The sequence below is a fragment of the Corvus moneduloides genome, chromosome 16 (genome assembly GCF_009650955.1).
Source record: "Corvus moneduloides isolate bCorMon1 chromosome 16, bCorMon1.pri, whole genome shotgun sequence".
Classification (NCBI taxonomy): Eukaryota; Metazoa; Chordata; class Aves; order Passeriformes; family Corvidae; genus Corvus; species Corvus moneduloides.
Window position 1 is genome coordinate 16,139,439 of NC_045491.1, and position 27,581 is coordinate 16,167,019.

At 59.4% G+C, this 27,581-nt stretch overlaps 2 protein-coding genes across 6 annotated transcripts; one reads left to right on the forward strand and one right to left on the reverse strand.

Annotated features, from left to right (window-relative positions):
• Window positions 1-7,276: 7,276 nt before the first annotated feature.
• Window positions 7,277-10,019, forward strand: ANTKMT (adenine nucleotide translocase lysine methyltransferase). Its single transcript, XM_032125956.1, has 5 exons — window positions 7,277-7,526; window positions 7,605-7,709; window positions 8,288-8,428; window positions 8,918-8,968; window positions 9,520-10,019. The coding sequence occupies exons 1-5, from the start codon at window positions 7,344-7,346 to the stop codon at window positions 9,706-9,708; spliced, it is 669 nt and encodes a 222-aa protein (XP_031981847.1). The 5' UTR covers window positions 7,277-7,343; the 3' UTR covers window positions 9,709-10,019.
• CCDC78 (coiled-coil domain containing 78) lies at window positions 9,950-26,675 on the reverse strand. 5 transcript variants are annotated; one of them, XM_032125930.1, is made up of 15 exons: window positions 26,119-26,675; window positions 25,760-25,888; window positions 25,498-25,584; window positions 25,091-25,270; window positions 19,816-19,959; window positions 19,683-19,733; window positions 18,932-19,020; window positions 18,132-18,210; window positions 17,572-17,697; window positions 16,639-16,850; window positions 15,931-16,102; window positions 14,962-15,005; window positions 13,269-13,335; window positions 11,852-11,952; window positions 9,950-10,909 (listed from the first exon to the last, which is right to left on the reverse strand). In XM_032125930.1, exons 1-15 carry the CDS (start codon window positions 26,149-26,151, stop codon window positions 10,819-10,821), a joined length of 1,605 nt encoding a protein of 534 aa, XP_031981821.1. In that variant the 5' UTR covers window positions 26,152-26,675; the 3' UTR covers window positions 9,950-10,818. The 5 variants fall into 5 exon arrangements, 3 of the variants coding, with proteins under 3 accessions (XP_031981821.1, XP_031981820.1, XP_031981822.1); XM_032125929.1 differs by lacking the exon at window positions 13,269-13,335 and having other exon boundaries at window positions 15,931-16,205; XR_004243366.1 differs by lacking the exon at window positions 13,269-13,335 and having other exon boundaries at window positions 10,824-10,909.
• Between the last annotated feature and the right edge of the window lie 906 nt (window positions 26,676-27,581).

A 27,581-nucleotide genomic window follows, 5' to 3' on the forward strand; every position in this document is an offset into this window, starting at 1 on the left:
CGTGTGGCTCCTGTTTTTACCGCGCCGAGCGGGACGTTCACCGACAGGCACTGCGGTGTGTGCCACCTGCTTCCCCCTGTGCCAGCTCCAGCTGTGACCCTGCCTCCCGTGGGGCTGCAAACAGCCCTGATACTCGCATATCTCTCTGTATGCAGAGATTTATTGCTGTTTGCACATCCTACATCCCGGTGATCCCCAGGACGGGTCGCTTCGGGGTCCCTCTCCCTGGGTATCCCTGGGTGTGGGGGCCGGGGGCGGGTGGCCCCGTGCCGGGTGGGTGACCCCGCTGGTGGAGCTGCTGTCAGGACTGATTCTTGTCAGAGCCACCGGCCACAAGGCCTCATTGTGCCGGATTGTGCCGCGCCAGCATCCCGACCCTGCCCGCTCCCACCCCGCTGCTGCCCCCTCCAGCCCCCACCACTGGCTCCGGCTCCTCCGGCTGCACTGCTTCCCTGGGAATGGTGAGGGAACGGGGCCTCTGGACAGGGATGGGACATGGGAATCCCGGATGGGGATGGGGAACAGGACTCTCAGTCATGGAAGGGACATGGGATCCCCAGCCAGGGATGGGATGTGGGAATCTCCACTGGGAATGGGGCACAGGAGCCCCCCAGCCAGGGATGGGATGTGGGAATCTCCACTGGGAATGGGGCACAGGAGCCCCCCAGACAGGGATGGGATGTGGGAATCTCCACTGGGAATGGGGCACAGGAGCCCCCCAGCCAGGGATGGGATGTGGGAATCTCCACTGGGAATGGGGCACAGGAGCCCCCCAGACAGGGATGGGATGTGGGAATCTCAGCCTCTTGCCTCTGGCTCCTTCTCTTGCTGTGCTGGCATCCCTCAGGGTGGTGAGGGGGACAAGACCCCTGGACAGGGATGGGACATGGGACCCCCAGCTGGGGATGGGGCACAGGACCCCCAACCAGGGACCTTTCCTCCTCACCAGTGATGCCACAGGTGCTCAGCACAGGAAATCCCAGCCCCTGAGCCCCCCCAAACCCCTCGAGCCCCCCAAACCACCCAAGCCAAGCTCCTGCCACACGTCTACTTGTACTTAACATCTTTCAGTTTTGTTTCAAGAACACCTTTTCAAATATCACCAGCCAGGACGAACTGCCGAGCATTCGGTGCCTCTGCTGACCACAATGTGCTTTTCCTTGCCAAAAAAAAGAAGTTTCCAAGGAATGCTGTGGGCTTTGGAGCTTAATTAAATATAAATATCTGTATGTGTGTGTGTATAGAATGATCTGGCTGTGATAAGATCCTGGTGGGTTTGATACACAACACATGTTTTCCCTTGAGAAGCGTTTGTAGCTTACTTTATGCTTTACTGCCGATTTTATACTTAGCTATTTTGATTTTATCCTTTTTACTGCCCCATTTTGGGGCCGGGCTGGGCTCTGAGGGCAAGATCTGGCCCTGGGGAGGCTGATGCTCCATGCTGGGCGCTGGAGGATGCCAGCATCCCCCTGGATTTTGGCAGCGAGCAGGAGCCAAGCGAGGCAGGGGAAGGGGGAAGGAGTGGGAAATCCAGCGGAGGAGGAAAAAACGAGGCTGGAAAAGCAATAAATGAGGTGCAAAGGGAATTGTGCTGCCCACGGCATCCTCTGTATGCACGGGGGTAAATCACGGCTGCTCCGACCCCGCCGCAATCCGGCACATTCCTCTCGGCTAAAGGACGGCCTTTAACGCACGGAGCATCCGGTGCTTTTCTATCCAGCAGCAAAATCTCTTGTTTTTCTTCCAATCTGCTTATTTGGCCGAAGCAGCTCGTTGTGCTGCGGCGGAAAGGGCTGTTCTCTGCTCGTGCTCTGCCACAGAGGTTTTTGGGCTGTTTTTGGTGCCCTCTGCCCCGTGTCAGGTTGGGCCGCCCGCCCTCGCTTCCCCCGGCTGTCGCCTCCCACTGCGCTGGGCCCCGGCCAGGGCGCTGATGCTTCCTAAGGGATCATCCCACGGGATAACCAGGTAGCCTGTGCCTCAGTTTCCCTGCTCTGAGACGGGGATAACAGCCCTTCCCTGTGGCTCAAGGGAAGCAGATGGAACCCCACAGCTCTGGGATCTCTGTCGCTCCAGGACTGGTCACCCGAGCATTTCCCCGAAATCAGAGCCCAGCCCTGGCCAAGCCAAATTCCTGCCCAGCCTCTTGGCACAGAGCAAGGCCGTGAACGGTGAAAACACAATGAGACAAACTCCATCCCGGGGAATATTTCCTCCACAGGAGGATAGAAAATGTGGTGTGAGGTAGCACGGTGAGGGGAGGGGGGTGGGGGACACAGGGGGGAGCTGGGGGGCCAGGAGGGGCTTGGAGAGGGGTGACCATGGTGAGGGGCTGTGGCAGCACCCTGTGAGCACAGGGAAGGGTGGCCCTGCCTGTGGTGCCATGGTGCCCACGGGGCACAGCCTCCTGCAGCATCCATGGGCATCGTCCAGCCAGACCTGCTCTGAAAGCCCCCCCACTCATCACCCTGCCCCACACGAGGTGGGGTTTGGGGAAGCCTCGGAGAGCAGCGCCCCAAAACAGCTCCCTCGGTGCAGATGTGCCCAGGGAGCTGCCTGGGGCTCCTCATTCCATGGGATCGGCCCCATTTTGGGCCCAGGCATCCACACATCCCAGATCGGGGAACCTTCTGGGGACTGTGGAGCCCTTCGGTCCCGCTGTGGGTGGGCGTCCACACTGGGATGCCAAAACACAGAGTGGTGGCACTGCCGGGTGTCCCCGGTCCCTGTCCCCATCCCTGTCACACAAAGGGAGTCGCCGTTTCCCGCCATTTCCCCCCTCCAGCCCTTCTCCCCCCTCTCTTGCTCCCTTCGCCCTCCTCCTTCCCGGCTGCCGGATAAAAGCCCGAACGTGTGAATCGCGGGGCACAAAGGGGAGGCACAAAGGCGGCCGGGCCCGCTCAGCCCTCCTTGTGGCCCCCAGCACCGAGTGGGGACCCCCAGGGACCCCCGGGCCGCCTTCCCACCCTGCCTGTGGCACCCCAGAGCCCAGGAGCTGGCATGGGGCAGGGGGGTGGCCCTGAGATCAGGGGATCCCCAGTAGGGTCAGGATGATGTCCCTGGGGTTCAGAGATGCCCTATAGGGTCAGGATGAGGTCCCGGGGTTTAAGTGCCCTAGAGGGTTGCATGATGCCCCTGGGACCAGGGGAAGCCCCATTAGCTCAGGATAAAGACCCTGGGGCTCAGGGATACCCCACAGGGTCAGGATGATGCCGCTGGAGTTTGGGGACACCCCATAAGCTCAGGATGGAGCCCCTGGGGTTCACGATGCCCCAGAGGGTCAGGACGAGGACTTTGGGGCTCTACCCCACAGCCCTTGGCAAGAGGAGAAGCGAAAACTCCATGACTCTGAGGACACTTCCCTGCCAGCCCTGCCGCCCTTTGGGGAGCTGCACCCCAAACCCCGGCATCAGGTCTGCTTCCAGCCCCCATCCTTTGACCTGGACAAAGCCAAGCCAGCATCATCCCGGTGCGGGGAGGGATGCTGGGGGCTGGAGCCGGACCCTGGCCCGCAGCGGGGCCCCCACGGCCCCTCACCCCCGTCCCCCGCGCCTGCGCCCGGCGCGTCCGGCTGCCGACAGCTGGTGAGAAGCGGCTTTCCCAGCACATAGCGACAAATTCCTGGCGGTCAGGGCTGCTTTGCAGCCGCCGCGGCCCCGGCGGGGGAAGCTGCCCTGGAAAGAGGAGGATTAAAAGCTCTTTGGCTCCAGTGACACATCGCAACTGGTCCCCTCGCACGGCCACCTGCTCGTCCCGGCGCTCCGAGATGCTGCGGGCACCCCGGGGCTGGGGCAGGAGGGGATCGGCCGCCCCCCTGCTAAATCCCAGGGGCCCAGCGAGGAGGGCTCAACCCTGCCTGGGAATCGCTGCCGTAATTAATTTGCTCTGCAGCACCACAGGGGCCCTTGGGCTGCTCCAGGGACCGGCTCATCCCCACGGACCGTCCTCCTCTGCAGCCTCCTGGCCCCCCTGTTCCCCCAGCTCCGATTTCCCTGGATTTTCTGCTTTAACCAGCTCCACCTGCCAGCAAGAAAAAGCAGGAACCGGAAAATCAGGGTGATCCCCGTGACCCCTGATTTGGCTACACTGGGCCCTTTGGGGGGGCTGGGAGGGAACAGCCCTGGGATGTATTTTGGCGGCAGCTTCACCTCCCCGTTGGAGCCCCATTGCTGCTCCTGGGAATGTGATTAATGGGGTCTGGTGGTTGTGAAGTGCCCTGAGCTGTGAGTGTCTGGGGGTAGAACACGTGGGGGTGCGTGTGGGTGCGTGTGCATCCTCATCCCACTCGGTTCCCACAAACCAAGTGAGGTGGGAGCAGGGCCACGTGCTGCCTCCGGCAGCTCCACTCCTGGCTCCTCTGCAAACAGGGGCTCCAGGGGGGCTGTGCTGGCCCCAGCACTGAGGAGATGGGAATCCCACTCCCCAATTCTGCCTCCCTGCACCCCAAAGCCATTCCCAGGATGGTGCGGGGTTCTCTTCTCCGCTGGCAATGCTCCCAGGGACACCGAGGCATGTGATGAGGCTGGTGGTCCTCTGGCAAGGACATGGGGTGCCACCAGCCCCCCCAGGCTCTCAGGGGACACCCTGATATGATGCTGGAGTGGGACCCCCAGGAACTGCACAAATACTGACCCACAGGCTGAGGGGAGAGCGGGGGGAGGTGACAGCAGTGACATCCCCGGTGACATGTGGCTTGCGGCCCTTTGTGCCCTTCTGAACGGGCGCTGTTCCCGCGTTTGGGGCGGCATGGGGGGGTCACTAATTGGGGGTGGGCAGGGGCTGCGGGGCCTGGCTGCCCCCCCGCATCCCAGCGCCTGGAATGTTCCCACAGTCGCTGCTGCCTCACAGCAGGAAAGCCCCAGGCTGAGGCAGCACAGCCCCAACAGCCCCACACGGGTGTGCACAGCCCCCCAACAGCCCCCAACAGCCCCACACGGGTGTGCACAGCCCCCAACAGCCCCACACGGGTGTGCACAGTCCCAACAGCCCCACACGGGTGTGCACAGTCCCAACAGCCCCACACGGGCGTGCACAGCCCCTCAACAGCCCCCAACAGCCCCACATGGGTGTGCACAGCCCCCAACAGCCCCACACGGGTGTGCACAGTCCCAACAGCCCCACACGGGTGTGCACAGCCCCCAACAGCCCCACACGGGTGTGCACAGTCCCAACAATCCCCCCTGAGTGTGAACAGCCCCCAACAGCCCCACATGGGTGTGCACAGCCCCCAACAGCCCCACACGGGTGTGCACAGCCCCCAACAGCCCCACACTGGTGTGCACAGTCCCAACAGCCCCACACGGGTGTGCACAGTCCCAACAGCCCCACACGGGCGTGCACAGCCCCTCAACAGCCCCCAACAGCCCCACACGGGTGTGCACAGTCCCAACAGCCCCACACGGGCGTGCACAGCCCCTCAACAGCCCCCAACAGCCCCACACGGGTGTGCACAGTCCCAACAGCCCCACACGGGCGTGCACAGCCCCTCAACAGCCCCCAACAGCCCCACACTGGTGTGCACAGTCCCAACAGCCCCACACGGGCGTGCACAGCCCCTCAACAGCCCCCAACAGCCCCACACTGGTGTGCACAGCCCCCCAACAGCCCCACACGGGTGTGCACAGCCCCAACGGCCCAACACGGGTGTGCACAGCCCCCAACAGCCCCACACGGGTGTGCACAGCCCACAGCCCCATGCACAGCTGTGCACAGCTGGTCACAACTGCGCTCCACCATGCACAACCACACACACAACTGTGCACAACCATTCCCAGCTTCACTTGTGCCTGTCCATGCACCAGCACAGCCACACACAGCTGCACAAAACGGGGCACAGCCGTGCACAACCACACACAGCTGCGCACAGCTGCAGTGACCACACATGCATGAATCCATACAGGACCATGCACGACTGCACACAACCGTTCACAGCCCTCCTCACCTGCGCACAGCCACACACAGGTGCACAAAACCGTGCACAGCCACAGCTTGCAAACACATAACTGTGCACTACTGCACGGCCTCTCACAGCTGCACAAACCTGGGCAGTCACACACAGCCCCTCCCAGCCCTGCACAACCGCACACAAACACTCACAGCTCCACACAGCCGTGTCCATCTCTGCACAGCCGTGCACGGCCACACGCAGCCGTCACAACCCTTCCCACAGCGTGTACAGCCCTGCACAAGCACACAGGACTGTGTGTAGCAGCGCACAGACACACACAACCATGCACAACCACTAGTCACACCTGCACACCACCACGCTCAGTCACGCACAGCCGCACGAGGCCGCGCACAACCGCGCACAACCGCAGAGCCACGCACAAGCGCACACACGGCTGCAGTCACTCACACCCTCCCCCAGCTGTGCTCCTCCAGGCACACTGTGCACAGCACACACAGCTACTCCCAGGAGCACACAGCCGCGCTCATGGTGTGCAGCACACAGCGGGACACCGCTGCTCACAACAGCCGTGCACACACACACACACACGGAGCAGCGCACGGCCGTTCACCACGATTCACAGCTTTACACGGCCGCGTTTACACAGCTGTGCAGAACTGCGCCCGAGCAACCACAGCTCTGCACACACACAGAGCTGTGCACACACACACACACAGCTGGGATCACACACACAGAGCTGTGCACACACACACAGCACTGGGATCACACACACACACAGAGCTGTGATCACACACACACAGCTGGGATGTCACACACACACAGAGCTGTGCACACACACAGCTGGGATGTCACACACACACAGAGCTGTGCACACACACACACAGCTGGGATCACACACACACAGAGCTGTGCTCACACACACAGAGCTGTGCTCATACACACAGAGCTGTGCACACCCTCACAGAGCTGTGCACACACACACAGAGCTGTGCACACCCGCACAGAGCTGTGCTCACACACACAGAGCTGTGCTCACAGACACACACACAGAGCTGTGCACACACACACAGAGCTGTGCTCATACACACACAGCTGTGCACACCCGCACAGAGCTGGGATCACACACACACACATGCAGCTGTGCACATACACACACACAGCCGTGCACACCCGCACACAACCCCGCACGGCTGTGCCGCCCCGTGCCCCCCACGGGCGCTGCCGCCCCGCACACGCAGCCCCGGGGGCGGGGGCAGCGCGGACCCCCGGAGCCGTGTCCGTCCCGTGCCGGAGCCGTGTCCTTCCCGTCCCCCCGGCCCCGTGTCCCCGTGCCGGAGCAGTGCCCTCCCCGCCCTCTCCAGCCGCGTCCCCCGCTGCCCCGGAGCCGCTCCCGGCGGAAGGCGCCCGACCGGGCTCCCCTCCCCTTCCGGCGGCCATGGAGCCGTGCTGGGAGCCGGGCGAGCCGGGCGAGCCGGGGGAGCCGGGCTGGGCACGGCCCGGGGGCGCGCTGGGCGGCCGGGGGCTGCTGGCCCTGGCCGTGGCCAGCGGGGCGGCCGCATGGGCCACCTGGGCCGTGCTGCTGATGCCCGGCTTCCGCCGCGTCCCCCTGCGCCTGCAGGTACTCCGACACCCCCCCAGAGCCGTCCGTCCCCGACCCCCGCACCCTGACCCACCCCGACCCCCCTGTGCCCCCTAGGTGCCCTACCAGCCCTCCAGCCCCCGGCAAGTGGCCAACGCCCTGGCACTGCTGCGGGGGCGCGCCGGGAAGACCGTGGATCTGGGATCCGGAGATGGACGGCTCGTAAGGGCTGGGTCCTGGGGGGGTTTGGGGTGTCCAGGGTGGGCGAAGGGCAGCGAGGGGGGCAGCGCGCACGGGGAGAGTGGAGAGGAGACCCCCCCCCGGCTGCTGCCTGGCTTCTGGCTGTGCTTCTGGGTGGCCCTCCTGGCTACGGTCCAGGACCATCCCAGGTAGTCCCAGAGGGTCCTAGATGGTCTTAGACAGCTCTAGGTGGCTCTAGATAGTCCTAGGTGTCCCTAGATGGCCCTAAATGGTCCTAGGTTGTCCTAGGTGACCCTCTAAACAGCCCCAGGTGGTTCTAAGCAGTCCTAGGTGGTCCAGGGTGGCTCTAGATGGTCATAGGGAGTCCAGGGTGGCTCTAGATGGTCATAAGTGGTCTTGAACAGTCCTAAAAGACATCACATGCAGGGAGCAGGTGGGAATAAGGGCTCTGAGTGGTGCTGAGCACCGAGGTCACCCTGCCCGGGAGCCAGCAGGATGGGTTGAGTGGAGCTGGGCAACAGCCCCTGCCCACCCAAATCCTCCCCCAGACCCAGCACTGAGATGGTTTGAGTTCCAGCCCTCCCTGTCTCCCTCTCCAGGTGCTCGAGGCTCACAGGCAGGGGCTGAGGCCAGCCCTGGGCTATGAGCTCAACCCCTGGCTGCTGTGTCTCGCCAACTACCGTGCCTGGAAGGCCGGGTACCATGGGAAGGTCTCCTTCGTGAAGAAGGATCTGTGGAAGGTAATAACATCCTGAGGGTCTGGATGCGCTCAGGGCAGGGCCAGAGCTCGGTTTGCATCTCCAGGATGGATTTGCTGATGGCTGCTTGATCCTTCCCCATCCCACGCTGCTCCTGGGAGGTGGAAAATGATCCTTCTTTCCAGGGGAACGCCAGCTGGGACAGCCAGTTCTGCTGCTTGGAGCAGCTCTGAGGAGAGGTCTGGGTGCTGCTGCCAGGGTCACCTGCAGTGATGAGCTTCTCAGGCTGACAGAAGGTGTTTGCAGCCTGACCAGAGAGAATCCATCAGGGAATGTGGTTCTGGGATGGTGCTGGAGGCAGGTGTTTTCCAAGAGGTGCCACTTTTACACTCACACTTTTCCATCCCGCGCATTTTGGGGCATCTTTGCTCCCTCCAAGGTTCCAAAGATCACCCACAAGGCTTGGACACTCAAACAGCTGTTCCTGCTCTGCCTGTTGCTTCTGTGATTCCCCTTTTCCTTCTGTTTAAGGTGAATCTTTCCGACTGCCACAACGTGATCGTGTTCCTGGCCCCCAGCGTGGTGAGTCAGTCCCTCACACCCCGAGTGGTTCTGGGCCAGCTCAAGGGGGATTTTCTTGGGGAAAAAAGGGGATCTGGGATGGAATAAGGCCAAGTGGGCATCGCTGTGGGTGAGTGCTTTGGTGCTGCACAGCATTTGGATTTACAGAATCATGGAATCATTTAGGTTGGAAAACCCCTCTGAGATGGAGTCCCACCATTCCCCCAGCACTGCCAAGGCCACACTGACCCCTGTCCCCAAGTGCCACGTCCATATCTGTTAAATCCCTGCAGAGCTGGTGACTCCAGCACTGCCCTGGGCAGCTGTGCCAGTGCCTGACCACCCTTCCCATGAAGAAATTTCCCCAAATCCAACCTAAACCTCCCCTGGTGCAACTTGAGGCTGTTTCCTCCTGTCCTGCTGCTCATCTCTTGCTCCAAGTCCCAGCCTTACACAGGGCCAGTACCAGCTTTGGTTGATGCCCCAGAAGCTGCCCCGTGGTCCCTGGTGGCACTGCCACTGTGTGACCGTGTCCTAAGGCTGCCTGTCCCTGGCTGTGTCTCTCTCCCCAGAAACCTCCCTTGGCCACCAAGCTCCTGGCAGAACTGCCTGACGACGCCCGAGTGGTGGCTGGACGCTTCCCCTTCCCCTCCTGGACCCCCAGCAGCACCCTGGGGCAGGGGCTGGAGCAGGTCTGGGCCTATGACATGAAGGAGGTGCGGAGAGAAGCGCAGGGCAGCGCCCAGGGAAGCCGGATCTGACCCCAGCCTCGTTAAGCCCAGTTTAACACCAGCCTCATTAAGCCTGGCACTGAGGGTCAGAGCCTGTCCAGCCGTTGGCTCAGCTCAGGACAGCAGTGCTTGGCCAGCATTTGTCCTGGGGCCTTGCAGGGTGGCAGTCCTGTGTTTTTCCGAAGAGTTTGAGCAAAGCAAGGGAGGAGAAAATGAGACCTAGAAATCCTGGGGTTAACGCAGGATTTAAGGAATAAAGCTCCAGTGCCTCTTTCTGGACAATCGCTACTTTATTTCTATTTAATTTTTTAAAATAAAGTTTTGGTTGATTGTTCCTCTGAGGTTTTTGCTTTGTCTTTGAGCTGCTGGACTTGGAGCAGCTGCTGCTTCTGGACTCGGGCTTTGCTCTGCCATTTCCAGCTCACCGCGTGAAGGATCAGTTAGGCCCTGCTCGGCCATATAATATTCCATTTTCCACTCAAACACAGAGGAAAATGGGGTTTTCCCACCACAGAGTCACAGAATCATGGAATGGGTTGGGTGGGAAGGGACCTTAAAGCTCATCCCGTTCCACCCCCTGCCATGGGCAGGGACACCTTCCTCTATCCCAGGCTGCTCCAAGCCCTGTTCAACCTGGCCTTGGACACTGCCAGGGATCCAGGGGCAGCCACAGCCTCTCTGGGCACCTTTCACCACCCTCCCAGTAAAAGAGCAGCTCATTCCTTTGTCCAACCCCAGAACGAATCCTGGCCTGAGCCAGCCTTGGCTCTGTCTCGCAGGAGCCACGAGGGGAGCAAGGCAGGAGCAGCCCTTGGTCCAGGTCCAGCTCTCATCCAGGAAAAACATTACAGCCAGAGCAGGAACCTGTCCCTGCAGCCCAGCAGTAAAGAGCTGCCTGGGAAGCTGACCCCGTGTCCGAGGCATGCTCAGGGAGGAGCAGAATTCCCGTGGCCGGCGGGTGGCTGGGGACGGACGAGACGCAATTGTCTTGTCTCGTTTGAGTCCTGTGAACTTGAGACCAGGAACACCCACGTGGGTTCCCTCGCTGTTCCCAGCTCCCAGCCCGGGCAGGATCCTTGCCTGGCAGTCCATAAAACGCAGACCTGCCTTGGGATGCTGGTGTTCCCAAGGCTGGGGCTGCTATGGCTGGTGGCTGGCAGTCTTGGCGCGGGGCGCTCGGGGCACCTCGCTGCTCTCAGCGTTCCGCAGCCGGAGGATCTCCTGCTTGTACCTGCAGTGGGAGTGGCACTGTCACCACCTGGTGCCAGTGAGCCATGCCTAGGGCTGAGCCTGGCACGTCGATCCCACAGCCTGTCCCGAGGAAAAGGTGTTGATGGGCTCTGCCAGGTACGGGCAGAGCCTGACCCGAGCTCACGGCTGGGGCAGGTGGATCGTGCTCTGACACTGCTTGTGTCCTGTCCCTTCCCTGCCCTTCCCAGCTGTGCTCCCTGCTCCAGAGCAGGATGAGCCATGGAGAGGGGAACACAGATCAGGGGCTGCTGGAGGACTTAGATTAGAACCTGTGAAAAAGAGAACTCTAAAGGTTTTAGGCTTTAGATTAGGCTTTAGGTTTTAGGTTCCTGTGAAGGCTCCAGGGAGACCTTAGACCCCCTTCCAGGGCCTAAAAGGGCTCCAAGAGAGCAGGAGAGGGACTTGGGACAATGGCATAAAGTGACAGGGCATGGGGAATGGCTTCCCACTGCCAGAGGGCAGGGAATGGATGGGATATTGGGAAGGAATTTTTCCCTGGGAGGGTGGGGAGGCCCTGGCACAGGGTGCCCAGAGCAGCTGTGACTGCCCCTGGATCCCTGGAAGTGTCCAAGGCCAGGCTGGACATTGGGGCTTGGAGCAACCTGGGCCAGTGGAAGGTGTCCCTGCCCGTGGCAGGGGACTTGGGTGATCATTTATGCCCCTTCCCACCCAATCCATTCCTTGATTCTGATTCCTCCCAGGGACAGGTGAGCACGCAGGGAAGGACACCTGTGGCAGGGCATGTCTGTCCTGCTGCACTGTAGGACAAGAGGTGGTGACAGCTGCCTGCACAGCTGGAGGAGCAGTGGGACATTGGCTGTGCTGGCAGCGCTGTGCCAGGGTCAGCAGCGGGCACGGGGATGTCACTGGCACCGAGCCTGGGAGAGGAAGCAGGAGCACGAGGGGGGATCCCTCAGCTGACCTGGCAAGGTGCTGATCTATGTACTCCTGCAGCTCCGACACCTGCTCCTCTGCCACCACAGCCCGGGTCAGCAGCTGGCTCCTCTCCTGCTCCAGATCCTCCTGGAGGGGCAAACAAACATGGAAAAAACATGGGGAAAAAGCGGGATCTGTGAGATGGGAGTGATTGCTCAGCCCCTCTCTGCTGGGTGAGTCCGACCTTCTGACCACTTGCCCACCACTCCGACCTCTCAGCCACGACACCTCCCTTCCTTTGGCCACAGAGATACACCCAGTGCAGCTGTTCAGCTTGACACCCCCAGGAACGGTGGAGCACCTCCTCAGGCTGCTCTGGACAGGGAAAGCCACGACATGGGAGTGAATATCCCTGCACCCAGCAGGAACTAGACTGGGGAGCTGACTCAGATTCAGCCTAGGCTTGAACCAGGTCGAATAGAATTAAAGAATCTTGGAATTGTGGAGGTTGGAAAAGCCCACTAGAATCCAGGTGTTAACCCAGCACTGCCAAGGCCACCACTGACCCATGCCCCAAGTGCCACATCCACACGCCTTTTCAATCCCCCCAGGGATGGTGACCCCAGCACTGCCCTGGGCAGCTGTGCCAGTGCCTGACCACCCTTCCCATGAAGGAATTTCCCCAGTATCCAACCTAAACCTCCCCTGGCCCAGCCTGAGGCCGTTCCCTCTCCTCCTGTCCCTGTTCCCTGCGAGCAGAGCCCGACCCCCCCCGGCTGCCCCCTCCTGTCAGGGACTTGTGCAGAGCCACAGGGTCCCCCCTGAGCCTCCTTTGCTCCAGGCTGAGCCCCTTTCCCAGCTCCCTCAGCCGCTCCTGGGGCTCCAGCCCCTTCCCCAGCTCTGTTCCCTTCTCTGGACATGCTCCAGCCTCTCAGTGTCTGTCCTGTCATGATGGGCCCAAAAGTGCCCCCAGGACTCGAGGTGTCCCAGCAATGCCAGCACAGGGGGACAATCAGCCCCAGTTTGTAACAGAGATGCCAGAAGGTTGTTCTGAAATGCAGGCAGGAGTGATTAGGGGCTGCTCTGCTTCCTTTGGTAGCAGGGACAGTGGAGCCTTGAGACACCTCCAGCTGGGACCTGCCAGCATCGCTTGGAGGGCTGAGGCCAAAGCCACAGCAGGGCTGCATGGAAAGTGATCCCAGGGAATGGGCACGGCCCCGAGGCTGTGAGCGCTCCAGGAGCGTTTGGACAGCGCTGCCAGGGATGCCCAGGGTGGGGTTGTTGGGGTGTCTGTGCAGGGCCAGGGGCTGGATTGATGATCCCGGTAGGACCCTTCCCACTCAGGATGTTCTGTGACTCTACAGAAGTCTCCCCGCTCCAGCCTGGAGCAGCGTGTCAGCCCCGTCTCTGCCATGTGGGCGAGGGATGAGCTCTGACTCCCGTGGGCTGTTCCAGGCCTTTACCTGGGTGTTGTGTGCGAATTCCCAGAGCTGCTTCCTGACCTCTGCCCAGCCCTCCTCATCCAGCTGCCTGGGACAGAAGAGCTTGTTTGGATCATGCCCAGACATCACATCCAGCCCCTCCACAGATCCCACAGCCCCACACAACTGGTGCCCATCCCACCACAATCCCCAGCACTGGAACATTTCCTCTCCCAGTGCCCAAACTTCCCCAGGGTGTGCGGCACCACCGGGGAGTCCCAGCCCTTCTGCCAGCCTGGGACTCCCCACCCACAGCCTGGGGCTGTCCCAAACAACATCCATGCAGAAAGAGCCCTGAACCTGCCGCAGCGGGGCTGGATTTGATGGCACCAGGGAGCCATCAGTGCCAAAGGCTGGCACTGCCCCTGTTTGGAGCAGGGACCGTCCGTTCTGGTCAGCGAGCATGAGAGGTGAGCTGTCTGCACAGCCCGGCGTGGGAAAGCCCTTCCCAGCCCGTCCCAGCCTCCGGGAGGAAAATACAGGTCACATCTGAGGCTCGGGAATTCGGGCTGTGTGAAGGCAGGAATGCATTGTGCTCCCTCCAGTTCCCTCCGCTGGCTGCAGCTTCCCGGCGCGGGGAGATCCCGGCTGGGATTTCGTGGGAGCAAGGGGAGAAGGGAACAATAAGCAGGGAATTGGTGCAGCTGGTAAACCCCCACAGCAGGGGAGGTGGAAGGAGCTGGGCTTGAAGGTCCCTCGCAGCCCAAGCCGTTCTCTGATAAAGGCAAGAAGCAGCGGGAATTGGAGCTGGAGTGCTGCGGGAACACCGGGATTCCTGTCTCTAGCTGGAGGAACAAGGCAGCAGCACGGATTAACCCATCAGTGTTTGAAGTGTGTGGGGTCTCTCGGCAGTTAAAAGAAACCCCAAAAGATGAGATGCATCACTGAAATTCATCTTCTGGGCTTTCCATGCCTTGCTCTGCCCAAATCACTGCATTTACTCATGGACCATTGCTATTTTCAGTGTGGAAAACGTGGCTGGGGCTGGTTGAGGCTCAAGCTTGTGCCCGAGACAGCCCTCCAGAGCCCAGGGGCTTTGGCACTGACCCACTCCTCAGTGCTGGCATCCAGCTAATGGAATATTTGACATGTTTTCTAGGTGACCACATCTTTTAAAAGGCTGAAAAACCCCAGCTCAGGTTTCTCCTGCGCTTCGTTCCAGCCCTCCACAGCTATAGTTGGTTGAGTTTTAGCAGGATAATGGAGCAGGGGGAAGAGACCCATCAAAATTTAGCAACTCCAGGGCTTGTTGGGAAGCCAGGGAGGCACCAGCACAGCAGCACCAAAGGGTTCCAGCCCAACTCCCGCACTGGGAAGGAGGAAAACCAGGACCACGCCAAACTGGTGGTGTCTCACAGGCCTTTCTCAGGTTGTGATCCACCAAAGCACTTGGGCATCTGCTTAACTTCGGCTTTTAAAGAGGTCAGTGGGGCTAAAAACATCATTAAATCAAATATGTGCTTAAGAGCTTTCTTGGATCAAGGCCCAGTGCCCAGCTCTCTTCCCGCAGGAAGCGCTGTGCCGAGGGGACAGCTGCCTCTCCTTCCCACAGCAGGCCCCAGCAGCTCCCTCTCCCTGCTTTTTGCTGCCTCCACCCAGGCAAAAAAGATCCCTCAATCCACACATTCGTGAGAACTGCGAATGACAGAGATCCCAAGAAAGAAACAGCACTCACTGCTCCCGAGGCACTGGAAGGGCAGAGGCTTCTTTCAGGCTTTTCTGGAGGCAAAGGAAGAAGAGAATTCCTGTGAACGTGAACCCATTGCAGTCCCAGATCCTGCTGCTTTCAGAGAAATCATATCAGGGAATGGGTTAGGCTGGAAGGGCCTTAAGGATGATCCCTTTCCACCCCTGCCATGGGCAGGGACACTCTCCAAGCCCCGTCCAGCCTGGCCTTGGACACTGCCAGGGATCCAGGGGCAGCCACAGCTGCTCTGGGCACCCTGTGCCAGGGCCTCCCCACCCTCCCAGGAAAGAATTCCTTCCTTACATCCAACCTAAATCTCTCCTCTTTTAGTTTAAATCCATTCTCTTTGTCCTGTCACTATCTGCACATGTAAGAAGACATTCTCCCTCTTTTCTCTAAGGCCCTTTGGAAGTGGCCCAAGGTATCCCAGCACTCCCACAGCCACCAGTGCCATGGCAAGGAAACGATGGGCTGTACAGTCTGAAGGTTTTAGGTCTCCCATCCTCTGAATTGTTAAATAAATGCATCCTGTGCAAATCAAGAGCCACATTGCCCAGTGGGAGGACATTTCCCAATCCCTGGAAGTGTCCAAGGCCAGGCTGGACGGGGCTTGGAGCAGCCTGGGATAGTGGAAGGTGTCCCTGCCCATGGGATGGGGTGGGATGGGATGAGCTTTAAGGCCCCTTCCAACCCAAATCTCTCCATGATTCCATGATTTTGTGACAAGGAGACGACTGTTGTGCTCCCTGCCTGTGCCACGGGCACAGCAAACCCTCAGGGAGAGGGTGGATGTGGCACCTGGGGACGTGGTTCAGTGGTGGCTTTGGCAGTGCTGGGGGAAAGGTTGGACTCGACGATCTGAGAGGGCTTTGCCAACCTAACCAACCCTAGAAATGCCTCAGGAAGGGGCTGAATCTACAGCTCACAAACTCTTCCCACCAAGCCCCAGCTCCCCACCTTCTGCAGCTCCTGGAGCTGCATCTCCAGCTTTGCCTTCTCCTCCCGCAGCCGATTCAGCTCCCGGGAGCTGTTTGTCAGCAGCTCTGGGTCCGTGATGGAGAAGTGGAGCTCGGCAGGGCCACAATCCATGGCACTGCTCCCCAGGGAGCGGATCTGCTCCCGCTGCAGCCTGTAACGAGCCACAGGGGTCAGGCCCTCCTTTGGGTGACATCACTGAGCAGTTCTGCTGCTCCTGAAGGTGCCACTCACTGGGACCTGCTGGTTCTGGCCACCTGTGAAGGACAAGTGGGAGACTTTCTGAGGGGAGCTTGTCCTAGAGCTATTTGTGGCTTTTATACCACAAGTATTTCTGCTGCTTCCCACAGCCCAAGCTGCCGAGAGAGCTGAGAGCACTGCAGGGACGGGCTGGGAGGTGGAGCTATTTGTGGTACCTCTGCATTTCCACACCATGCACCGTGGGATCCATCTCTCACCCTGCATTTTAAGTGGGAGGAACGTATGTGCAAAGCAGCTCCATGGGGTCTAGAGCACCCTGATGTGCAGCTGGAGGCAGCGTGATCCTGCATTGCCGGGAGCAGGGAGATAAATGTGCTTTGCAGATCCTCTCCTCCACCTGGGAGCTGTGTTTGCCTCTTTCTAGGGCAGAGGGTGGGTGCTACGGGGCTTTTCCACTTGGTCCTGAGGGAGGAGGTGGCTGAGATTTACCCATAGGCAATCAGCAGGTTCTCGTGCTTCTTGGCCAAGTCCTTCATGCGTTTCTTGTACCCACGTGCTGCCCGTGCCAGCTGCTCCTCCCGGGACTTGTAGGAAGCCCGGATATCCCTGAGCATGCTGTCCACAAAGTGCTTCATGGCAGCCTGGCCAGCCGGGACCTTGTCATGTCCTGTCACGCTGCTGGGTTTGCTGTCCATGTAGTTCTGTAAATGCACAGAGAGGGGAATCCAGGGGGAACACCTTCCCACTGCCAGAGGGCAGGGAATGGATGGGATATTGGGAAGGAATTGTTCCCTGGGAGGGTGGGCAGGCCCTGGCACAGGGTGCCCAGAGCAGCTGTGGCTGCCCCTGGATCCCTGGCAGTGTCCAAGGTCAGGTTGGACGGGGCTTGGAGCAGCCTGGGACAGTGGAAGGTGTCCTTGACCATGGCAGGGGAACTGAATGATCTATTCTGTCATTCTATGCCAGCCCCCCTCCGCACACAGATTTCCTGTATGGCCACACAAAATTATCTGTGAGCTTCTGCTGGGACTTTCCTGGTCAGATTACAGGGATTAAAAGACTCCTTTCTTTACTTATTTATTGGCAGCAGCCTACAAGAGGAGGGTGCCAGCATGGAGAGACCTGAGGGAACAGCTGGAGCTGTGCCAGGGGAGGTTTAGGCTGCATTTTAGGAAAAGACTCTTCCCCCAGTGGAAGAGCACTGCCCAGGCTCCCCAGGCAATGGTCCCGGCCCCAAGGCTGCCAGAGCTCCAGGAGTGCTTGGACAGCGCTGCCAGAGATGCCCAGGGTGGGGTTGTTGGGGTGTCTGTGCAGGGCCAGGGGCTGGATCCATGATCCTTGTAGGTCCTTTCCAGCTCAGGATATTCCATGGTTCTGTGACACCTCCCCAGGCCAGGAGAGCCCCGGGCTGGGGGTACCCACCGCCACATCCCTGATGTACTGCGCCAGCCGGGAGCGATATTCCTCATTCAGCTCCTTCAGCCGGAGCTGCAGCCGGGAGTTCTCTGCCTCCACCTCCTGGAGCTGCCTCTGGGACGTGAGCAGCACCTGGCACAGCAAACAGAAACCCTGCTGCCCTGTCCTCTGGCCAAGGAGGGGGAGCTGAGACGCTCCATAAGAGCCCAGGGTCTTCATTTCCAGATATTTGGCTTCTCTAGAGCTGGGAAGGGCCTGGATTTTCAGAGGAACCCACTGGAAATGTTTATAATCCCTATTCCCCTGCTACCTTCTGTCATTTACCACCCCTCACCCCGGCGATTCCACCAACTCTTGCTGAAAACCAGCGAACAAAATTCCTCCCACCACCTTTGCAAGCAGCACTTCCACCACGTGCAGGGGGAAACTGCACGGGGAGAACCTCAGTGTGACGAGCTCCCTGGAGAGGGAGAGGTGTTGGAGCACCTGGATTCAAGGCATCCCAGGCCTGCCAGCTCGGGAGGAGCACACGGCAGCCGGATGAGGTGAGGGAAGCCCGTCCTCACCGCTGACTGCTCCGCCAGCCGGTGCCGGCTGTCCCCGATCACTCCCTTCGCCTCCTGCAGCTCCTTCCCCAGCGCCAGCCTGGACACACAGGAAGAAGCTGGGTTTATTTTAACCCCCCAAACTCCTTCTCCATCCCTGGAAGTGTTCAAGGCCAGTTTGGAAGGGGCTTGGAACAACCTGGGATAGTGGAAGGTATCCCTGCCCATGGCAGGGGGTGGAATGGGATGAGCTTTAAGGTCCCTTCCAACCCAAACATTCCGGGATTCTGTGATTCTCCACAGGTCCAACACAGCCAGCTTTGGGAAGAAAATTGCTTTGGCATGACAGAAACCTCCCAGCAGCAGCTGCCAGCCCCCAAATGTGGGTCAAGCAGTGCCACAAAATCTCTCCCTGCTAAAGGTGAACACCCTCCGCAGCTCAGAGGGTCGAGTCCTGTAGTGTCCCTGCTGGGGCAGCCTTTCCTGGGACATCAACCCCATCCCAAGGTGATGGAAAACCCACTGTGGAGGTAAGGGCTGGGCTGGATTCATCTCTGGGCTGTCACACGTTTGCTATATGTCACAGAGGATTTTCAAAGTGTCCCTAAGCACCACCAACTTTAACCTGACAGCTGACTCTCTGAAGAGCCTTGAAAACATCAGGTGTTCCAGGCCTCACTTCTTCCAAGGGTGGATCATCATTCCTTCCCTGTAGCCCCCAAAGGCAGGCTGCCTCCTCCCCTGCTCCCGTGGATCAAATCCAGCTGCAACAAGTCCCACAAACACCTGGCCCAGCAGAGGGACGTGCCCCCAACACTCACACTCGCTCCTCCAACTTCTGCTGCTGCTCATCGTGGGCTTTCTTCAGTTTTTCAAGCTCCACTTTTATGTGATCCTGGTTTCCAAGCAACTGAGGGACACAAGAAGAGGAAGATGAGGCAGAAGGCTGAGTGAAGAGAGGACAACGTGAGGAGAACCTCGAGCTGAGCGCTCGTCCAGCTGAGCAGGGACATGCTGAGGGAAGGACTGGTTTAACTGGGAGGGACTGGTGCCCTCTTGCATGGCAGGAATGGTGTGTGGTGTGCAGCCAGGGCACGTGGAGGTGCACACGTGTGGCTCTCCCGAGGGAAATGCTCACGTTGAGAGTCAGATTCCCAGCAGGAGCCGGCGGCGGAGCCCAAGCTGGTTTCACACGGGCTGCAGATGGGGAGGAGGCAGGGACCATCTCTGCGCTCTCAGTTTTGGGTGCTTCATCACCCCCAGCCTTCTCAAGTGCGAGAAAGAAGGAAAAAAAGTGTCCTCTGCACTTGTTGGCTTCTACACTCCTGTCTGTGTTCCCCCTGCTGGGCACGGACCCAGGGAATCACCTCTGCCCCCCTCAGCTCTGCCTGCACATCTGGAGTTATTCCCGTCTCGTTTTGCAACTGCGGAGTTTAAAAAAAGGATTTAAAATGAATCAAGGCATCAGCTGATCCACAGAACTCAAGTTAGCACCAGGAGGTGCCAGCCACGGTTGGAATCAATCCCCCCTCTGCTTCCCAAGGATCCAGCAGCAGACCCCCACACACTCACGTTTCTTTCCAGCTCCTGCTGCTCGTGTTCAGGGGCAGCTGCGTCTTCGGGCTGGTTTGGGGAGAGGGAGAAAAAGGGGCCTGGTAGATCCCTGTTCTCCAAGGGGCTGGTGGAAGGGCAGAGAGTCCCTTACCTTCCCCCTCCGAGCAGAGCGGGGATGTCCTGCTGCTCTCCCTCTTCGCAGCTCGGGGGAGGATTGCTGGGCTGAGCCAGCAGGGTGGGGGCTCTCTTTGGCCAGGCTGAGCAGCTCTTGGGTCAGCTCCTCATTCCTCATCACCTGCCAGGTCAAATGAGAACGAAAGAGCTTCTGAAATCCCCCTCTGGTCAGCACAGCCCTGCTGCTCCTGGAGTGTGCTCCAGGCAGACACCCCCTCCCATCCCCAAGTCAAGTTTTAATTTTAGTTCTGTCTCACATGTCCAAGGATACTGGTGATTTTCTGCTTCTCATGGCAGAGCATTGCCAGGCAGCAGGGCTATTCCCACTGAATATTATCCCTCTGCACATCTCACTCTCACACTCAAATCCAGGTCCCAGTGCCAGCCCTGGGCACAGCTCTGCCATCACCTCTCCAGGCCTCCAGCCCCCTCCTCGCCCCCACCCTGCACCCTCCAAGCAGCTTCCCAACACTTCAGGAACGTCTTTCCCTATGGAACAGCTTTGAACAGCACTGGGCTCCACAAGGCAAGGAGAAGTCTCCATCCATCCGTCTGTCCATCCATCCATCCATCCATCCATCCGTCATCCATCCATCATCCATCCATCCATCATCCATCCATCCCTCCATCCATCATCCATCCCTCCATCCCTCATCCATCCATCCATCCCTCCATCCATCCATCCCTCCATCCATCATCCATCCATCCATCATCCATCCATCCACCCATCCCTCCATCCATCCATCCATCCATCCATCCCTCCATCCATCCATCCCTCCATCCATCCATCCCTCCATCCATCCATCCATCCATCCATCCATCCATCCATCCATCCATCCATCCCTCTGGGATGACATAATCTCAGTTGGCTTGGAATGCATCCCCCCAGCAGCAGCCAGCCCACAGCCCTGTGTAGGCAGCGAGATTCAAAGCAGCGCTGGTGTGAAGTGACACATTTCCAAAAGATGAAGAGGATCTGAATGAGAAAAGCTCTGTTACAGGTGATCTGGAAGGAGCACTGAGGGAATTCGTGTCTCCCAGGAGGGTTTCTGTGTAGATAACAAAGCTTTGATGGGGTTTATGACTGGGGACAAGCTTGAGTAATTGTTACCATGGCAGTGAATCGGGAGGATGGGAGGCAGAGGTCATCTGAGTCATCCGTGGAGAGAATAGCTTATCAAAAGATAGCACGGGGTGGGCTGGGGGAGAGCGAGGAGAAAGGAGGATGACAAAGAGGTGAGATATACAGCTGTGAAACCTGACAGCCCCGCAGAGACAGCCCGCTCGTTCCCCGGCCCGCAGCGATCCATCTGCAGCTGTCAGCCCTGACAATTTGATCACAGGGGTCACAAGGACCGGTTTGGCCAAAAAAACAAAAAACAAAAAACAAAAAAAGAGGCAACCCCCGGTTGGAGTTGGGCTTCGCTGCCTTCCCTGAGCTGCCGAGCCTGGCGTAGCTCCAGGGAAAACCCCGGCGTGGAACCCAGAGCGCGTTCGGGTCCCCTCCGGGGCTGCCGCCGCAGCCGGCGCGAGCCAGGGGGACAAAAGGAGAAGGAAACGGAGAGCGAGGAGAGGTCAGAGCCTTGAAAAGGAAGAATTTACAGCGAGCCAGAAAACAGGCTCCGAGTGCCTGCCTGGCATCTCCTGCGAGGCGCTTCCCAAGGGCTGGGCAAGGCCGGCTCCTGCGGCCGGACAGACCCAGCGCGATGTGTGAATCCCGCGGACAATGGAGCCGCGACAATTCAGAGGCTCCGACTGTTCCCCGGACAAGGGGCCGTGAATGAGCTCGCCGAGCTGCTCCTGAGCCAAGCAGCCATGACAACATATTGGCAAGGTCACAAGTAGCACTTGTAATTGGGAATGTGTAAAAGGTTCATTGTCTCCCCCAGAAGAGCGCCGGGGAAGGGGAGGGGGCAGAACCGCAGGCTGCTTTTCCCATTTCCTTTGGGAAAGTCCGCACTGGGAAAATAATGAGCAAGAGGCCCATGTCGCGACAAGTCCCAGGCTGCCAAGTCGGAGCCTCTCTGGCTTCAGGCAGGGATTTTTGGGAGTCGGAGCCAAGAAGCTGGGGTAAATTCCTCGGCATATGGAGGACATCCAAGGAATTCACCCCTGGCTTCTGGACCCGCTTCACCACTTCTTGGAGCAACCTTGTCTGGGGGAAGGTGTCCCATGGCTGGGGGTTGGAATGAGATGGGCTTTGAAGTCCCCTTCCAACCCAGAGCATTCCATGACTCTGTGTTTCTTCAGGATGCCCAGATAGGCACAAAACTGAATCCACGTGCTTTGACTCTCCGAAACATTCCAGGATCCATGTGAAAGCAGTGTGTTATTACCACTAAAACCTGCTAAACCCATCATTTAGAGACGTCAGCTGCCTGAAAATCCAATTTTTGACAGACATATTGCACCCCCTTGGGGACAAGAAGCAGCTGAGAGTGCTGATGGCTGAACTATTCCTCCCTGAGCCTGGCAGAACCGGGAGCAGAGCGGCTCTGCCTCGTGCTCCAGCGGGATCACGGGGTGGGATCACCCCCCTGCAAGAGCTGAGGTCGCATTCTTGTAAGAAATTCCCATTTCTCAGCTTCTGGGAGACAAATGAGCTCTCCACAAGGCTCACTAACTCACGGATGATCATTATCCTGTGTCCTGCTCTGCCAGAGACCATCCAGACACACTGGACCAAAGCAGCAGCTCCGCGTCTTCCCAGCACAGCTCGGCATGGAAAACCAGGTCACTGAGCTGAGGCAGCAAAACTATCTGCTGGGGGAGGGAGGGAGGGAGGCAGGCAGGAGGGTGTCAGTCACTCCATCCAATTCAAAAAGGAGAAGCGGGAGGGGGGAGAGGGAGGGGACAGAGGAAGGGCTATTGAAGTAGCCAAAGAACTACACAAATCTGGGTCCGAAAGCCTCTGGTTAATCATTGCTAAGTTAGCAGTCAGTCTGTCTCTTAAGGAACCATCAGAAACTTGCTTGAATTCGGTGTTTTTATAAACTTGCCGACCTGAAAGCTGCCGGGCCCCTTCCCGCCGCCGCCCGAAATGAGAACGGCTCCAATCCATTCACGCGCGGGCTGCGCAAGCCAAGCAGAAAAAAAAGGGAAACAAAGCGCGCTGGCAGCGCGGAGGGAGCGGCCCCGGGCAGCCCCGCCGTGACCTCCGGGCAGCGCCGTGGGGCCGCCGGGGAGCGGGAGGGCTCTGCCCGCGGGGTGCCGGGCGAGCAGCGGGTCAGCGAGGGCACAGCCCTGTCCCAGCACTGTCCCAGCCCTGTCCCAGCCCTGTCCCAGCTCTGTCCCAGCCCTATCCCAGCCCTGTCCCGGCCCTGTCCCGGCCCTGTCCCGGCCCTGTCCCGGCCCTGTCCCAGCTCTGTCCCAGCCCTGTCCCAGCCCTGTCCCAGCTCTGTCCCAGCCCTATCCCAGCCCTGTCCCGGCCCTGTCCCGGCCCTGTCCCAGCTCTGTCCCAGCCCTATCCCAGCCCTGTCCCAGCTCTGTCCCGGCCCTGTCCCAGCTCTGTCCCAGCCCTATCCCAGCCCTGTCCCAGCTCTATCCCAGCCCTGTCCCAGCCCTGTCCCAGCTCTGTCCCAGCTCTGTCCCCAGCCCTGTCCCAGCTCTGTCCCCAGCCCTGTCCCAGCTCTGTCCCAGCCCTGTCCCAGCCCTGTCCCAGCTCTATCCCAGCCCTGTCCCAGCCCTGTCCCAGCTCTGTCCCAGCTCTGTCCCCAGCCCTGTCCCAGCTCTATCCCAGCCCTGTCCCAGCCCTGTCCCAGCTCTGTCCCAGCCCTGTCCCGGCCCTGTCCCCAGCCCTGTCCCAGCTCTGTCCCGGCTCTGTCCCAGCCCTGTCCCAGCTCTATCCCAGCCCTGTCCCAGCCCTGTCCCAGCTCTGTCCCAGCTCTATCCCAGCTCTGTCCCCAGCCCTGTCCCAGCTCTGTCCCAGCCCTGTCCCAGCCCTGTCCCAGCTCTATCCCAGCCCTGTCCCAGCCCTGTCCCAGCTCTGTCCCAGCTCTGTCCCCAGCCCTGTCCCAGCTCTGTCCCAGCTCTATCCCAGCTCTGTCCCCAGCCCTGTCCCAGCTCTGTCCCAGCCCTGTCCCAGCCCTGTCCCAGCTCTATCCCAGCCCTGTCCCAGCCCTGTCCCAGCTCTGTCCCAGCTCTATCCCCAGCCCTGTCCCAGCCCTGTCCCAGCCCTGTCCCGGCCCTGTCCCCAGCCCTGTCCCAGCTCTGTCCCGGCTCTGTCCCAGCTCTATCCCAGCCCTGTCCTGGCTCTGTCCCCAGCCCTGTCCCAGCTCTGTCCCGGCTCTGTCCCAGCTCTATCCCAGCCCTGTCCTGGCTCTGTCCCCAGCCCTGTCCCGGCTCTGTCCCCGCTGCGAGTGCAGGTCCTGCACACCCTGTGAGAAGGAGGCTCTGTTACATTAAATCCTTGGAGACAGTCCCATGGCCGGGCTGTGCCGTGTCACAGCTCAGAGACTCCGGGTTGGACATGTCCTGGTCGTGTGTGCTGGGACCCGGAAACCCCCCCGTGCCCTGGGCTGAGCCCCAGCGTGGGCAGCAGGGGAGGGGGGGATTCTGCCCCTCTGCCCCCTCAGGTGAGACCCCACCTGCAGAGCTGCCCCAGCCCTGGGGCCAACAGCAGAGGGACGTGGAGCTGCTGGAGAGAGTCCAGGGGAGGCCATGGAGATGCCCCAAGGGCTGGAGCCCCTCTGCTCGGGAGCCAGGCTGGGAGAGCTGGGGGTGCTCACCTGGACAAGAGAAGGCTCCAGGGAGAGCTCAGAGCCCCTTCCAGTGCCTAAAGAGGCTCCAGGAGAGCTGCAGAGGGACTGGGGACAAGGCATGGAGGGACAGGACACAGGGAATGGCTTCCCACTGCCAGAGGACAGGGCTGGATGGGATATTGGGAAGGAACTGTTCCCTGGGAGGGTGGGCAGGCCCTGGCACAGGGTGCCCAGAGCAGCTGGGGCTGCCCCTGGATCCCTGGCAGTGTCCAAGGCCAGGTTGGACACTGGGGCTTGGAGCATCCTGGGACAGTGGAAGGTGTCTCTGCCATGGCAGGGGTGGCACTGGATGGTTTTTATGGATTCGGTGGCCTTTGAGAGGTCCCCTCAACAAGAACCTTTGTACAATTGCATGAGAAGCCTCCCTGGACCTGAGCTGAGACAGGGATGCACAACCCAAAGCCAACCAAGGTACCTGCACAGCAGGGAAATGTGAGGTGGAGCTGGGATCCCTGGGATGAGCCCTGGGATGAGCTCTGTGGCCTCTCTCACCTCCTGGTCCAGCTCTCTGCCAAGGGCCAGGTAGTTGCTTTTCAGGATGATGAACTCCTCCGCCAGCTGCTGCCGGCTGCTCTCCAGGACCCGCAGGTGCTCCCGCAAGGAATCTCGCTCCTCCGTGACCCTGGCACTGCACAGCTCCAGCTCCTGCACTCGGCTCTCCAGGGCCTGGAGCTGCACAGGGGAGGCAGCAGGATTAGATGTGGCCCAGGCCAGCAGCAAGCACAGGGAGATGATTTCATGGGAGTTCCTGGAATCTGGGGAGCTGGGGGGGGGGCGGAATTCAGCTCCATCTAAAGCCGGGAGAAGATGCCAAGCACAGCAAGGTGGGTGTGTAGGAGCTGCAGAGCTGGATGGAGGTACTGGCAGGGCTGAAATGGGCTAGTCCAAAACGTGGGTACCGTATTTTTCAGTTCGAAGTTCTCAGTCTCATAACGCTCCTTCATTTTGTTTGTCTCGATCTGGAGATCCACGAGGTCTTTGGAAATCTGGGAGAGAGGAAGGATTCGGTGAAGGCCGTGGATGGATTCTGAGGCCAGTGTGATGTTTTGAGCACAACACATCCCCCTCTAGAGGAGGAATTTCCCCCCAGATTTTCCACTGTGGCTCTACTGGCCTCACATGGCTTCACAGCTCAGTTCTCTCCAACTCCCAAAGTTTTACCTTCAGTTTTTCCTCTTCACTGAGGACCATCCTGCCTGGGAAATCTGTCTTGGAGCCAGGCAGCTTCCCCATCTCCTCCTGGGGGTCTCCAAGGTGGTGCATCCCCTCGTTCCTGTCCTCCAGCTGCACCTGCAGGCGCAGAGCAGCTCCGGCTGAGCCCTCCTCTCCCCCTGCCACCCTCCCACCATTACTGCTGGAAGAGCTCAGCACATCCAGCATTCCAGCCAGGCTTTCCAGCTGCCATTTCTCCCCTGTAGCTGGGATTTCCCTGGCAGAGCGCTGCTTCCATGACCTGGGAAGGGCTGTGGACCTTCATACCTGAATTTTCAGTCAGCGAGGCGCTCTGTCAGAGTACTCACAGTCTCATTCTCTGCAACAATCCCAAGATCCATGTGCTCAGAGGCCGGGATCTCTGCACAGAGTTGGGCAGGCAGCGGCTGAGAAGCCAAGGAAGGATCCGAGGATCTCTAAGGAACATCTCCCGGGAGGTCCAGCGCTGTTGCTACCAACTGTGGTTACCAGAGGGTGCGGCTTCCACCTCGGTTTTAAGGTGGCTCCAAATCTCACAGCCACCCTGGGAGCTGCTAGAGGGAGAGCAATGGCACTTCCCAGGAGGTTTCTGTATTCCCAGCTCAGCCCACAGCAGAGACTGGAACCAGCAGCTCAGGAGCACCCCCAGGGCAGCAATACTGCCAGTGAGGGGGTACCAGCCTTTGTCATGGACCGTTCCCAAACCTGGCTGTAGGTTTGGCCTCCAGCTCCTGTGCAGGGATATTCCAGCGCTTTAGGGGGCTGACAACAAAGAGGGAGAGTGACTTTTTCCATGGTGATAGAACAAGGGGAAAGATTTTAAAGTAACAGAGGAGAAATTTAGAGTGAATAGAGAGCAGGGCTGGATGGGATATTGGGAAGGAATTGTTCCCTGGGAGGGTGGGCAGGCCCTGGCACAGGGTGCCCAGAGCAGCTGTGGCTGCCCCTGGATCCCTGGCAGTGTCCAAGGCCAGGTTGGATGGGGCTTGGAGCAGCCTGGGACAGGGGAAGGTGTCCCTGCCCATGGCAGGGGGTGGAACTGGATGGGCTTTAAGGTCCCTTCCCACCCAAACCATTCCATGATTCCAAGGTCTGATCAACCTGTTAATTAACCCACTAATCCAACCACCTGCTCCGAGACCATCCCGTAGTATCCAGTTTGCTTCCAGGCAACTTTCCCTTGATCTCTGCAGCCCTCGAACCTCCTGTGCCAATGAGCTGCCCAAAAGGTCCCAGGATCTCCGAGTTCAGCCCCAGCTAAAAGACCTTTCCCAATTTATCCTTTCACATCAGAGATGCTGCGTGGAAAAACACGTTTTAAAGCAAAGCATGCACTGAAACAAGCCTGGATTAGCCCAGACTGCTAAATCCGGGCTGTGCTGGTCTGTGTGCTGCTGCTGGCTCCAAACTGGGACCTGCCAGGCTGGAATGGGACAAATCCCACAGCCCAAAGTTCTTGCAGAATCTCCAAGGTCAGAGTGAGGGTAGCAGGGAGTGCAGGGCAGAGTGGAGAAGCCTGGAAAACCTTGAAGAGGAGTAAAATCAGATGGACCAGGAGACCTTTAAAGGCCCCTTCCAACTCAAACTCTTCTGTGATTCTAAAATGAATTCCAGCTCTTAATCTCCTCATTTCAGGCTTATTATTGCTGCTATTTCTGTAGAGTGGGTGAGTTTAGGTAAGAATCTATCTCCCACAGAAGAAAAGCTTTGACAATATGATGTTCAAAAAAGCCCAGAGCTCTGAATAACTCCTTAGATCTGTCAGAGCTCAGGGGATGAGAGCAAGAGGGGC